This window comes from Bubalus kerabau, chromosome 2 (assembly GCF_029407905.1).
Source record: "Bubalus kerabau isolate K-KA32 ecotype Philippines breed swamp buffalo chromosome 2, PCC_UOA_SB_1v2, whole genome shotgun sequence".
Lineage (NCBI taxonomy): Eukaryota > Metazoa > Chordata > Mammalia > Artiodactyla > Bovidae > Bubalus > Bubalus kerabau.
Window position 1 is genome coordinate 51,220,126 of NC_073625.1, and position 15,198 is coordinate 51,235,323.

Below are 15,198 nucleotides of genomic sequence, written 5' to 3' on the forward strand. Positions count from 1 at the left end.
ATTGTTACCATTTTGTCATTTCACTGAGCTGAATGTCTCAAGTGTTGTTTAACTAGTGAAAGCACAAAAGTGTTAGTTGTCCAGATGTGTCCAACTCTTTGCAACCCCATGGACTGTAGTCCACCAGGCTCTTCTATCCATGGAATACTTCAGGCAGGAATATTGGGTTAGATAGTCATTGTCTTCTGCAGGGGATCTTCCCAACCCGAGGATTGAGCCCAGGTCTGTGCTGCAGGCAGATTCTTTACTGTCTGAGCCACCAAGGAAGCCCTCTTTAACTAAGGGAGTCACAACGTTTCAGATTTTGAAGGTATGTTAAGAGTTAGTTTGTGAAGACTCTTTACTGGATATGTAAGGTATCTCATACATGCTTACTAAATCATATTCTTCCAAAACTTCTTGGACTTCTTCTCCCCCTTTACATTTGTTTCTGTCCTTTTGAATCTTTCTTTGCAATTGACATGAGATATCACAAGGTGAAAATACCTCCCTGAAATATCTCTTTAATGCTTCAATCCTTATTCTCTTTCCCACTAAATTGTTCTATTCCCACATCCCAACTGTCAGTTTGAAATTAGCTTAGTTTTTTTTTTTTTTTTATTTTCTTATTCTTCACCTACTAGAATGTAAACACCATGAGAGCAGGAAATTTCTCTTTAATTTTTCTACTTTGTCTTCAGTGTCTAAGATGAGACCCTTTCAAAACTACTCAAAACTGTTTATCAACTAAGTGAGTGGAAACAATTTCAACATCAGTGTATACAAACAAATACGTTTGCATTTCCATCAAAAGCAGATGATATGATAGAATGTTTTGACTTTTACATGCATTTTTTAGTCTCATGTGCTTGACACCTCTCTCTGCTTCTTATGTCTCGTATATGCTGGAAAGTTCCCCTTGCTTTCCTTTATTCCTTTAAGTACTCAGGCCACCTCTTGTTTATTTTGGAATTTGCATTAACTTCCTGAATAAAGTATCATTCCTCCTCTTTCACCTCCAGCTCCATCCCAAACACAGAGAGATTTGTAAAGCACAGTCTGAAATACTGAGATTTGTGCTTATATATGTGAGTGCCTTAGTATATGAAAAACAAGAAATAGTTGGGAAAGACATTATTTCTGATGCAGGTATAAAGAGAAACGCTTATATCAAGAAGAACTTCAAAGTTCAGCTTCACAATTGCTCAGTTTTCAACAGAGGCCATAACACCTCAAAACAAAAATTATGCACAAGCAAATACACAGACATTTGTTAGAAACAATGAACCATTTTTATTGATAACAAGGGATTTCCCCGACAGTAGGGTCATTATAATGATCCGACATTCGGATCATTACTACAGAGAGTCAGAGGTTAAGGGAGTAAAGGTTAACATTTGGAAAAAAGACAGATGATACCACCATGAAGTTTCAGGCCTCAAAGATGCCAATCTTAAAAACGGGTAGTCGAAAGTCAAAGCTCTGTCTTGCATGGAATTTCCTGCATATAGAAATCTTGACTTTTCAATCCTTGAATCAGCGTTATGTTAGATGTGTGGTTTCCGACATAAATGGTGTTTTAGGTGGTGACGTTCTAGCAGCAAGAAGAATAACATCTCCTGTAGCAGACTGGCCCGTAACTGTGGTAGCCAGATCTGTATCCACAGCCACAGCAGGAGCCGTATCCACAGCCATATCTGGTTCCATAACCGCAGCCACAATGGGAGCTGTATCCACAGCCATAATAGGGGCTAAATCCACAGCCATATCCTGAACCATATCCACAGCCAGTCCCATATCCACAGCCATATCTGGTTCCATAACCACAGCCATAATAGGGGCTAAATCCACAGCCATATCCTGTCCCATATCCACAGCCGTATCCCGAGCCGTATCCACAGCCGTATCTACTTCCATATCCACAGCCATAATAGGGGCTGAACCCACAGCTATAGCTCTTTCCACAGCCATAGCCACAGGAGTTGCCGTAGTAGTTACAACACATGTTGTCAAGGCAAGAGGGTTCAGGTGGACTGCAAGAGGCTGTTTCTGAAGTGTGTGTGTCTTCTCCCCATGGACCTTTATATACTGTCAGTAATTGGCAGAGCATACCATTCATTACATGACATAGACAACAAACATGGAAGCAACCATCATGTGCCGGTCACTTTTGACAATCGATACTTTGCCCAAAGTAGGTAGTTATTTTGGAGATATTTAAAGAGCATCATTTTAATTTGCTCTGCCAGAGAATAACCCACTCCAGTGTTCTTGCTTGGAGAATCCCAGGGACGGGGATCCTGGTGGGCTGCCGTTTATGGGGTCGCACAGAGTTGGACACGACTGAAGTGACTTAGCATAGCATAGCATGTACCTCTAAACAGATACCCATTTCCAAAATTTCCTATCACATAATATATATCTTATATTAAAAATGTGAGAAGCGATGTAGAAAAATTTTGCCCCTTTTCTCTCTCTTCTTCCTTAAATCATTTGCCTCTGGCCATAAGAAAAGAATATTCCTACCCCTTTTTTTGAATCATTGCAGATTCATTTATAGAAGCCAAAGATGTTGATTCTGCACTCACAAAGAAGCCCCCAACAAGAAAAAATCTTGTCCAAACTGTCTATAGTGTTAAGAATAGAAATCCTGTTTTATAGCTACATGTTTATAAATGTTTCTCTATCTGTAGACGCCTAAATCCAAATGTATCCTGTCTTCTCACTCTAAAGGAACACCAGACCTTTCCATCATCAAAGATGTGGTCAAAATTTTTTTGTTTGTGGACTTTTTTTTGCATATCTTACTTGTATAGATTTTACTTTCATATCACCATTTTAAGAATCAGGCAGGTTCCAAATTTTTAAGTTTTTATTTTATTCACCTATATTTGATTTACAATATCATGTTAGTTTAGAGTATATAGCATAATGATTCAGTATTTTTTTTTTTTTTCTCATAGAAAGAACTTTAATCCATCAAACAAAAGTAATTAAAAGCAATTCATATCTTTACTGGAGATTCTTAGAAAATATGTAAGCAGATCTAATTTGTAATTCTAACTATATATACTTTCTTCATTCCTGTTGTTCTTAATTATTGAACTGTACTCCTGAATGTCCCCTATGTGCCACACATGCTTCCCGAGTGGACAAAGTTCCGATGCCATAAGAGCTTGTATATCTTCCTTGCCTCCCCTTGCACTCAACTCTCAACCTTAAACTGCCTGTCCAGTGCAGCCAGATGGGACTCTTGACTTCCATGAACTCCTCTTCCCTTTCAAGGTCTTCTTTAATTCTGTGCTTTTTAAAAAAGTTTATTTTTCTCCAACAAGTATCTTGATCTTTTTTTTTTTAATTTTTATTTTATTTTATTTTTTTTTAATTTTATTTTATTTTTAAACTTAACATAACTGTATTAGATTTGCCAAATATCAAAATGAATCCGCCACAGGTACACATGTGTTCCCCATCCTGAACCCTCCTCCCTCCTCCCTCCCCATTCCATCCCTCTGGGTCGTCCCAGTGCACCAGCCCCAAGCATTCAGTATCGTGCATCGAACCTGGACTGGCAACTCATTTCATACATGATATTTTACATGTTTCAATGCCATTCTCCCAAATCTTCCCACCCTCTCCCTCTCCCACAGAGTCCATAAGACTGTTCTATACATCAGTGTCTCTTTTGCTGTCTCGTACACAGGGTTATTGTTACCATCTTTCTAAATTCCATATATATGCGTTAGTATACTGTATTGGTGTTTTTCTTTCTGGCTTACTTCACTCTGTATAATAGGCTCCAGTTTCATCCACCTCATTAGAACTGATTCAAATGTATTCTTTTTAATGGCTGAATAGTACTCCATTGTGTATATGTACCACAGCTTTATTATCCATTCATCTGCTGATGGACATCTAGGTTGCTTCCATGTCCTGGCTATTATAAACAGTGCTGCGATGAACATTGGGGTACTCGTGTCTCTTTCCCTTCTGGTTTCCTCAGTGTGTATGCCCAGCAGTGGGATTGCTGGATCATAAGGCAGCTCTATTTCCAGTTTTTTAAGGAATCTCCACACTGTTCTCCATAGTGGCTGTACTAGTTTGCATTCCCACCAACAGTGTAAGAGGGATCCCTTTTCTCCACACCCTCTCCAGCATTTATTACTTGTAGACTTTTGGATCGCAGCCATTCTGACTGGTGTGAAATGATACCTCATAGTGGTTTTGATTTGCATTTCTCTGATAATGAGTGATGTTGAGCATCTTTTCATGTGTTTGTTAGCCATCTGTATGTCTTCTTTGGAGAAATGTCTATTTAGTTCTTTGGCCCATTTTTTGATTGGGTCATTTATTTTTCTGGAGTTGAGCTGTAGGAGTTGCTTGTATATCCTCGAGATTAGTTGTTTGTCAGTTGCTTCATTTGCTATTATCTTCTCCCATTCTGAAGGCTGTCTTTTCACCTTGCTAATAGTTTCCTTTGATGTGCAGAAGCTTTTAAGGTTAATTAGGTCCCATTTGTTTATTTTTGCTTTTATTTCCAATATTCTGGGAGGTGGGTCATAGAGGATCCTGCTGTGATGTATGTCAGAGAGTGTTTTGCCTATGTTCTCCTCTAGGAGTTTTATAGTTTCCGGTCTTACGTTTAGATCTTTAATCCATTTTGAGTTTATTTTTGTGTATGGTGTTAGAAAGTGTTCTAGTTTCATTCTTTTACAAGTGGTTGACCAGAGTTCCCAGCACCACTTGTTAAAGAGATTGTCTTTAATCCATTGTATATTCTTGCCTCCTTTGTCGAAGATAAGGTGTCCATATGTGCGTGGATTTATCTCTGGGCTTTCTATTTTGTTCCATTGATCTATATTTCTGTCTTTGTGCCATTACCATACTGTCTTGATAACTGTGGCTTTGTAGTAGAGCCTGAAGTCAGGTAGGTTGATTCAGTATTTTTGAAGATTATACTCCATTAAAAATTATTACAACATAATAAATAATTCACCATGCTATATAGTATATCTTAATTGCTCATCTGCTTTATAAACAGTAGTTTGCATCTGCTAATCCAGTGGCACTAATTGGTCCCTCCCTGTTGCTATCTCCTTTCATAACCAAAAGATTGTTTTCTATATCTTTGGGTCTCTTTCTGTCTTACATATGCATTGATTTTATGATTTTTTGAGTCTTCATATAACTGAAGTAATACAGTATTTGTCTTCCTCTATCTGCCTTATTCCTCTGCCTGAACATCTTTCACTGAGTATATTCTCTAAATCCATCCATTTTGCTGCAAATGGTAGTATCTCATTTTTATGTCTGAGTAATATTCCATGATGTGTATATGTACACCATATCTTCTTAGAAGAGCTGAGAGATGTTTGAGTTGCTTCCATATGTGAGATATTATAAACAGTATTGCTAGGGACACTGGAGTGTATGTATCTTTTCAAGTTAGTGTTTTCACTTTTTCTGGATATGTACCTGGGAGTAGAATTGCTGGATCATATGGCTGTCCTATTTTTAGGTTTTTATGGAACCTCCATACTGATTCCCATAGTGGTTGAACCAATAATTTACATTGCCCAAGAGTGTTCAAGTGGTTCCTTTCCCCATATCCTCTAAAACTTCTGATATTTACTGATTGCTTTGGTGATAGGTATTCTGAGAGATGTGAGTTGATATTGCATCATTGCTTTAATTTGCATTTTTCTGATAATTGGTAATATTGAGCATCTTTTCTTGTCCTGTTAGCCATCTGTGTGTTCTATGTGCCTTTTTATGCCAATACCATGCTATTTTGATTACTGTAGATTTACAATATTATCAGTTTGGGAGAGTTATATCTCCAGCATTATTGTTTTTTTTTCTGAAGAGTGCTTTGCCAATAAGTAGTCTTTTGTTGTTCTAGTTTTAAGATTATTTTTCTATAAATTTTAGAACTATTTAAGGATTATTCTAGTTCTATGAATTTTAGGATGTTTTTGGTCTAGTTTTGTAAAAAATATCATGGGTACTGGATAGAAATTGCATTAAATCTGTAGATTTGTTTGGGTATTATGGCCATTTTAATAATATTAACTTTTCCAATACAAGGGAATGGGATATCTTTCCATTTTTGCATATAATTTTCAATTTTCTTTATCAAAGTTTTATGGTTTTCAGAATATACTTCTTTCACTTCCTTAAGTTGATTCCTAGGTATCATTTGTAGAACCAATTAAATAGGATTTCTTTTTACTTTCACTTCCTAATATTTCATAATTAGTGTATAGAAACATAACAGATTTCTCTATACTCATCTTGTAACATACAATCTACTGAATGAACTTATTAGTTCTAAGAGGTTTTCAGTGGAGACTTTTGAGTTCTCTGTACAAAGTACATCATCTGCAAGTAGTGACAGTGTTACCTCTTCTTTCCAATATGTTTTATTTCTTCTTGTTGCTGCAGCTAGAATGTGCAATTCTACTTTAAATAGAAGTGGTGAGAACGAGCATCCTTATCTTATTCCTGAATTTAGCAGGAAAGATTTCACCTTTTCACCAATGAGTATTATGTTGGCTGTGAATTTTTCATAAACAGTCTTTATTATATTCAGCTATTTCCCCTAAACCACTTTGATGAGACTTTTTAACTTGAATGGATGCTGATTTTTTGGAACTATTTTTATGCATTTATTGAAGTGACCATGTATTTTTTGTCTTTCTTTTTCTTAACATAGGTGTATCACAGTGGTTGATTTGCATATGTTAAATTGTCTTTGTGACCCAGGATTAAATCCAACTTGATCACAGTGAATGACACTTCTTTGTATTTTTTAATTTGGTTTGCTAACATTTGTGGAGGGTTTTTTTTTTCTTTTTTGTAGTGTTTTTCTCTAGTTTGGTAGCAAAGTAATGGTGATCTAATATTGGGATAAATTAGGGAATGTTCCCTCATCTTCAGTTAGTTGGAATTGTTTGAGTTATTTTCTATATGTTTGGTAGAATTCCCCTGGAAATTTTTTGAATTGCTGCTTTAATTTCACTTCTGGTGATCAGTGTGTTCAAATTATTTGCTTCTTCATAACTCAGTCTTGGTATGCTCTGTGTTTCTAGAAATTTGTGTTTCTTCCAGGTTATCCAATTTGTTAGTATATAACTGTTCACAGTATTCTCTTATGATTTTTCATATGTCTCTGGTATCTCCTAGTCCTAGGAATTGGAAGGTAGAAAAAAAAAATATACCCTAAGGAGAAAATCTATGAAGTGAAGTGACATGAAAGCTATTCAGTCGTGTTTGACTCTGACTATAGCCTGCCAGGCTCCTCTGTCCATGAAATTCTCCAGGCAAGAATACTGGAGTGCATAGCCATTCCATTCTCCAGGGGATCTTTCCAACCCAGTGATCAAACCCAGGTCTTTTATATCTTCTGCACTGCATGCAGAATCTTTACTATCTGAGACACCAGAAAAGTCCATATATAGTCCTAATTATGGGAATCTTTAGAACATATTTCACATGGATATTTAAAACCTACTGTTTAATAAGCCTTTGATCTTGACTAAAATGCCTTACTGCAAGATGATACTTAATTCAAATTATCAAAATAGACATAGTCCTAGAAATAAAATATTTTTCTACTCTGGACTGATCTTTTTACTTCTGTGGAGTTTCAAAAATATTGATATCAAATTTTTGCATAAACATGTTCCCAAGACATATGCTTTAAAAATAGAACATAAAGTTATTCTTTAGTTTCTGAACTTGAAAATATGTGTGATTCTATGTCCATTATGTTGACATAATGTTGACACTGTATTTTGAGTAATAAATTACTATACAAAATGGCTCAGTCAGAGTGCAAAAAGTTCAATAGGAACGTAGTTTATATTCTGAGGGGTTTTGCTTCCGCATCATAAAAGCTTTTTTATTTAGGGCATACATATGTGAATACTATAGAATGACTTCTTTTACATTACAAAGCTATTACATTAAATTCAGACTAAATCAGGATTACAGTACCAATAAATATGGGTATTTTAAAGCTATTATTAGACAAGAATTTAAAACAATGGAATAAGAAAAATGAGATTTCAGAAATTTAATTTTTATTGGAGTATAGTTGATTTACAATGTAGTGCTAGTTTCTGCAATACAGCAAAGTGAATCAGTTATATACATACCTATATCCACTCCTTTTTTAGATTCTGTTCTTATATAGGTCATTACAGAATATTGGGTAGAGTTCCCTGTGCTATACAGTAGATTTTTATTAGTTATCTATTTTATATATAGTAGTGTTAATATGTCATTCTCAACCTCCCAGTTTATCCCCCCTTCCCCTCCCCACCCCTTGGTAACCATACTTGTTTTCTACTTCTGTGACTCTATTTCTGTTTTATAAAAAGGTTCATTTGTACTAGTATTTTTAGATTTCTTAGAAGTCTAAAGAAAGCATATCATATATTTGTCTTTTACTGTCTGACTTATTTCACTCTGCATTAGAATTTCTAGGTCCACCTTGTCACTGCAAAAAAAAAAAAAAGTATTTAAAATTAAAATTTATGTTTGGATTCTAAAAAGTGCCTACTTAAATAACATGTATTAAATAATAATCACAAAAATAAATATATATAGCCAAGAGGGGAAAAATAAAAAGGAAAGTGAGATGAAGGGAATAGCATTTATTGAGTAAAATTCCTGACCAGAACACTAAATAGGTATGAAACATAAGGAAAACAATTATGTAAAAATAGGTAGGCCTCATTTTAGAAAGAAGAAATTTGCATTTAGACAATTTAATCTTATAATCAAATGTCTTTACAGTATATGTGGCTCTCCAATGTTTTAATATATGTTTGATTTGATTCATCCATTTTTATGGAAGAATATTGAGTCCAAATTATCAGGGACTATACTCAGAGCTGGTTATTCAAGGACGCACAGAATAGGGGTTGTCTTTACTGTTTTAAACCAGCATCCAGAGATCTGAATGGAAAAGTATTAGAAGTAATGCAATAAAGATAAAAGAGCTTTTCAATAACCCAGGGGTACTGTGACCAGAGAGTGTGTTGGCTTTGGTACTGAAAAGTAAAGTGTTTCTACCAGAGAATTTGTCAAGTAGAATTTATAGTTTTGAATTTCAAGATGGACAGAAAAGGTAAGAAACTGAAGGATAAGAAAAATGGAATGGGAGTATATTTTCTTTATGTTTATGGTTAGCAATGAAACAGCAGAGTGTTCAGATTAGACCAGTGACCAATATCAGAAAAAGCAGTAGAATGAGTTCTCAGCTGAAGGAAAAATGTCTGATAATGAAACTTCTCAAAAATTGAAGTTGGCAGCCTTGTGAAAAATCCCTGTTAAAGGCATTCAATAAAATACTCGGTCACCACTTATTCCTTTGTTGTTGAAATTCAAATATATCCAGTGGAAAGAATAATCTTGACTTTATACTCCCTTCCAATTCAGATTTCATGGTTGTACAGTGAAAAATAATCTATATTTTGGAGTCTGCCAGATTCTGAAAAAGTTGATTTAAATAAAACATAGAAACTAAGATAAGCAAAAAAAAAAAAAAAAAAAAGAAAGAAAAAATGCCCCCCTATCCCAATAAACAAAGCAACATGGTTCTTTTTGGACTGAATGTTTGGTCATGAAAGTTTGAATGTTTGGTACGAAGTTACGTTTTCAACAAGCTTGTTCTATAAGGTGTCTGTTAAATGAGAGGAGATTTGAAAATGATCAGCTTTGGGTCACACGATTCTACTAAGACAGTTTGTCAGCAGAACAAATTAAAGTGAAGCTCTTAAAATGAAACAGGAGTCTCCCAAATAACGAGCTATTTTAAGCAAACTTGAGTGATGGTCAGTGGTGACGTGACTGGCTCATAATGTTGCTTCCATATTTGCTGCCTGTGTCAGGGAATGAATGGTATGCTCTGCCAATTACTGACAGTATATGAAGGTCCATGGGGAGAAGACACACACACTTCAGAAACAGCCTCTTGCAGTCCACCTGAACCCTCTTGCCTTGACAACATGTGTTGTAACTACTACGGCAACTCCTGTGGCTATGGCTGTGGAAAGAGCTATAGCTGTGGGTTCAGCCCCTATTATGGCTGTGGATATGGAAGTAGATACGGCTGTGGATACGGCTCGGGATACGGCTGTGGATATGGGACAGGATATGGCTGTGGATTTAGCCCCTATTATGGCTGTGGTTATGGAACCAGATATGGCTGTGGATATGGCTCTGGCTATAGCAGCTACTGGCCAGTTTGCTACAGGAGATGTTATTCTTGCTGCTAGAACATCACCCTCTTAGTCTAGTCTGCTTCTGAAATGAGGAATCTAAAAATAATACTGCTTTGAGGATCTGTAACCCATGATTTGTACTTGCAAGAAATTGTATGTGTGACAGAGGCTTTGATCTCCAACTACCCATTTTTAGATTGACATACTTGAGGTCTGAAGTTCAATGGTGATATCATCTGACTCTTCCAAATGTTAGCCTTTACTCCCTAATCTCTGAGTCTCTGTTATGACTGTGTTAATGATCCTAACATTCTAAAGCTTGGATAACCGCTTATCCTCAATAAAAATGGCTCATTGCTTCTAACAAATCTCTGTGTACTGCTTATGAATTAGTCTTTCATAAGGTGCTATGGCCTCTTTCAAAGACTGAGCTCAGAGGTTGCTTGAACCTTGAGTTCTTTGATACAATACAAGCATTTCTTCTTGTATTTGCAGCAAAAATAATACCTTCTCGAACTATTCCTTGTATCTCACATGCTCAGGCACTCACATACCCAAGCACAAATCTCACAGTATTTCAGAACCGTGCTGAACTGTGCAAATCTCACATGTCAAGAATGGAGCTGGAGGAGCAAGTGCAGGAGGAATGACACATATTCTGGTGGTCATGACAAAGTCCAGGTGCAGGAGAGACAATCTGATTTCCTGCAGGAGTAATGGAATAGAAGAGATGCTTCCCAGAAGTAATGAGAAATTGGAAGCAGAGTTGGGTGTTAGACACTTGAGAATAAAGAACTAAGGAATGTATATTCTTTGTAGCCAAAGAGGGAGAAGCTCTATACAGTTAGCAAAAACAAGACTAGGAGCTGACTGTGGCTCAGATCATGAACTCCTTATTGCCAAATTCAGACTGAAACTGAAGAAAGTAGGGAAAACCACTAGACCATTCAGGTATGACCTAAATCAAATCCCTTACAAATATACAGTGAAAGTGAGAAATAGATTTAAAGGACTAGAAACAGATGGACAGAGTGCCTGATGAACTATGAACGGACTTAGTGACATTTTACATGAGAAAGGAATCAAGACAATCCCCACGAAATAGAAATGCAAAAAAGTAAAATGGCTGTCTGAGGAGGCCTTACAAATAGCTGTGAAAAGACGAGAAGCGAAAAGCAAAGGAGAAAAGGAAAGATATACCCATCTGAATGTAGAGTTCCAAAGAATAGCAAGGAGAGATAAGAAAGCCTTCTTCAGTGATCAACGCAAAAAATAGAGGAAAACAATAGAATGGAAAGACTAGCGATCTATTCAGGGGAATATTTCATGAACTTGGGCTCAATAAAGGACAGAAATGGTATGGACCTAACAGAAGAAGAAGATATTAAGAAGAGGTGGCAAGAATACACAGAAGAACTGACAAAAAAGGTCTTCATGACCCAGATAATCAGGATGGTGTGATCACTCACCTAGAGCCAGACATCCTGGAACGTGAAGTCAAGTGGGCCTTAGGAAGCATCACTACGAACAAAGCTAGTGGAAGTGATGGAATTCCAGTTGAGCTATTTCAAGTCCTAAAAGATGATGCTGTGCCAGCAAATTTGGAAAACTCAGCAGTGGCCACAGAACTACAAAAGGTCAGTTTTCATTGCAATCCTAAAGAAAGGCAATGCCAAAGATTGCTCAAACTACCGCACAATTGCACTCATCTCACTTGCTAGTAAAGTAATACTCAAAATTCTCCAAGCCAAGTTTCAGCAATATGCAAACCGTGAACGTCCAGATGTTCAAGCTGGATTTGGAAAAGGCAGAGGAACCAGAGATCAAATTGCCAACATCCGCTGGATCATCAAAAAAGCAAGAGTTCCAGAAAAGCATCTATTTCTGCTTTATTGACTATGCCAAAGCCATTGACTGTGTGGGTCACAATAAACTGTGGAAAATTCTGAAAGAGATGGGAATTCCAGACCACCTGACCTGCCTCTTGAGAAACCTGTATGCAGGTCAGGAAGCAACAGTTAGAACTGGACATGGAATAACAGACTGGTTCCAAACAGGAAAAGGAGTACGTCAGGGCTGTATATTGTCACCGTGATTATTTAACTTATATGCAGATTACATCATGAGAAACTGAGAAACCCCAGGCTGAAGGAAGCACAAGCTGGAATCAAGATTGCCGGGAGAAATATCAATAACCTCAGATATGCAGATGACACCACCCTTATGGCAGAAAGTGAAGAGGAACTAAAGAGCCTCTAGATGAAAGTGAAAGAGGCGAGTGATAAAGTTGGCTTAAAGCTCAACATTCAGAAAACTAAGACCATGGCATCCGGTCCCATCACTTCATGACAAATAGATGAGGAAACAGTGGAAAGAGTGGCAGACTTTATTTCTCTGGGCTCCAAAATCACTGCAGATGGTGATGCAGCCATGAAATTATAAGACATGTACTTCTGTTTCATCCACTTCATTAGAACTGATTCAAATATATTCTTTTAATGGTAAGTAATACTCCATTGTGTATATGTACCACAGCTTTCTTATCCATTCATTGCTGATGGACATCTAGGTTGCTTCCATGTCCTGGCTATTATAAACAGTGCTGCGATGAACATTGGGGTACATGTGTCTCTTTCCCTTCTGGTTTCCTCAGTGTGTATGCCCAGCAGTGGGATTGCTGGGTCATAAGGCAGTTCTATTTCCAATTTTTTAAGGAATCTCCACACTGTTCTTCATAGTGGCTGTACTAGTTTGCATTCCCACCAACAGTGTAAGAGGGTTCCCTTTTCTCCACACCCTCTCCAGCATTTATTGCTTGTCGACTTTTGGATCGCATCCATTCTGACTGGCGTGAAACGATACCTCATAGTGGTTTTGGTTTGTATTTCTCTGATAATGAGTGATGTTGAGCATCTTTTCATGTGTTTGTTAGCCATCTGTATGTCTTCCTTGGAGAAATGTCTATTTAGTTCTTTGGCCCATTTTTTGATTGGGTCATTTATTTTTCTGGAATTGAGCTGTAGGAGTTGCTTATATATTTTTGAGATTAGTTGTTTGTCAGTTGCTTCATGCTATTATTTTCTCCCATTCTGAAGGCTGTCATTTCACCTTGTTTATAGTTTCCTTTGTTGTGCAAAAGGTTTTAAGTTTAATTAGGTCCCATTTGTTTACTTTTGCTTTTCTTTCCAATATTCTGGGAGGTGGGTGATAGAGGATCCTGCTGTGATGTATGTCGGAGAGTGTTCTGCCTATGTTCTCCCCTAGGAGTTTTATAGTTTCTGGTCTTACATTGAGATCTTTAATCCATTTTGAGTTTATTTTTGTGTATGGTGTTAGAAAGTGTTCTAGTTTCATTCTTTTACAGGTGGTTGACCAGTTTTCCCAGCACCACTTGTTAAAGAGATTGTATTTAATCCGTTGTATATCCTTGCCTCCTTTGTCAAAGATAAGGTGCCCATAGGTGCATGGATTTATCTCTGGGCTTTCTATTTTGTTCCATTGATCAATATTTCTGTCTTTGTGCCAGTACCATACTGTCTTGATGACTGTGGCTTTGCGTATTATATGGAGTGAAATAAGCCAGAAAGAAAATAACCAATACAGTATACTAATGCATATATATGGAATTTAGAAAGATGGTAACAATAACCCTGTATACGAGAGAGCAAAAGAGACACTGATGTATAGAACAGTGTTTTGGACTCTGTGGGAGAGGGTGGGATGATTTGGGAGAATGGCATTGAAACATGTATAATATCATATATGAAACGAGTTGCCAGTCCAGGTTTGAAGCATGATACTGGTTGCTTGGGGCTGGTGCACTGGGACGACCCAGAGGGATGGTACGGGGAGGGAGGAGGGAGGAGGGTTCAGGATCGGGAACACGTGTATACCTGTGGCGGATTCATGCTGATATATGGCAAAACCAATACAATATTGTAAAGTTAAATTAAAATAAAAAATATATATATTAAAAAAAATAAAAACAAAAAAAGAAACACCCAGGCTAAAAAAAAAAAAAAAAAGGACACTTACTTCTTGGAAGAAAGTTATGACCAGCCTAGACAGCACATTAAAAAGGAGACACATTACTTTGCCAACAAAAGTCTGTCTCGTCAAGGCTATGGTTTTTCCAGTGGTCATGTATGGATGTGAGAGTTGGACTGTGAAGAAAGCTGAATGCAGAAGAATTGATGCTTTTCAGCTGTGGTGTTGCAGAAGACTCTTGAGAGTCCCTTGGACTGAAAGGAGATCCAAGCAGTTCATCCTGAAGGAGATCAGCCCTGGGTGTTCATTGGAAGGACTGATTTTGAAGCTGAAACTCCAATACTTTGGACACCTGATGTGAAGAGCTGACTCATTTGAAAAGACCCTGATGCTGCAAAAATTGAGGGCAGGAGGAGAAGAGGATGGCAGAGGATGAGATGGTTGGATGGCATCACCAACTCAATGGGCATGAGTTTGGGTAAGCTCCAGGAATTGGTGATGGACAGGGAGGCCTGGCATGGAAGAGGCCTGGTTCATGGGGTTGTAAAGAGTTGGAAACAACTGAATGACTGAACTGAACTGAACTGAACCGAACCAGTTCATCTCTATTGCATGTTGTAAAATGTCTTTTTACACATTATCTCAATTCATTTTCACACCCTCTTAAAATAAATAGAATGGGTACTTGACAAACAAGTGTTGCGAGAAAGAAGCTGAGGCTCAGAGTGATTAAGTCACTATCTTGAAATCACACAGCAACTGAGTGTGAGGGCCAAGTCTTTTGTAGTCTTCTACAAAAGCTCACTGCCATACGCTCCTCCTGGCCAGGCCCTCTCCTGCTTATGGAAGCAGTATGCGCTGTGCTCTAAATAATCTGAAGAGAAAAAAAAAAAGTCTGAGAGCTCCTCTCTACATCTGCTTAGTGATTACACACCTCGACTGGTGGTAATAAATGCACAGAAAGACTTGTTGTCCCACTCCCTTATCTGACTGGCCAGTT

The 15,198-nt window shown here is 37.3% G+C and overlaps 2 protein-coding genes across 2 annotated transcripts; one reads left to right on the forward strand and one right to left on the reverse strand.

Moving 5' to 3' along the window:
• Nucleotides 1-1,573: 1,573 nt before the first annotated feature.
• Nucleotides 1,574-1,984, reverse strand: LOC129644416 (keratin-associated protein 21-1-like). The gene has a single exon (XM_055570062.1). It carries the CDS (start codon nucleotides 1,982-1,984, stop codon nucleotides 1,574-1,576), a length of 411 nt encoding a protein of 136 aa, XP_055426037.1.
• An 8,011-nt stretch (nucleotides 1,985-9,995) lies between these two features.
• LOC129644721 (keratin-associated protein 6-2-like) lies at nucleotides 9,996-10,265 on the forward strand. Its single transcript, XM_055570211.1, has one exon. The coding sequence runs from the start codon at nucleotides 9,996-9,998 to the stop codon at nucleotides 10,263-10,265; it is 270 nt and encodes an 89-aa protein (XP_055426186.1).
• Nucleotides 10,266-15,198: the final 4,933 nt, after the last annotated feature.

Excerpts from the sequence above, each read along its gene's own strand:
- LOC129644416 (XM_055570062.1), bottom strand. The coding sequence starts at position 1,984 with ATGTGTTGTAACTACTACGGCAACTCCTGTGGCTATGGCTGTGGAAAG.
- LOC129644721 (XM_055570211.1), top strand. The coding sequence starts at position 9,996 with ATGTGTTGTAACTACTACGGCAACTCCTGTGGCTATGGCTGTGGAAAG.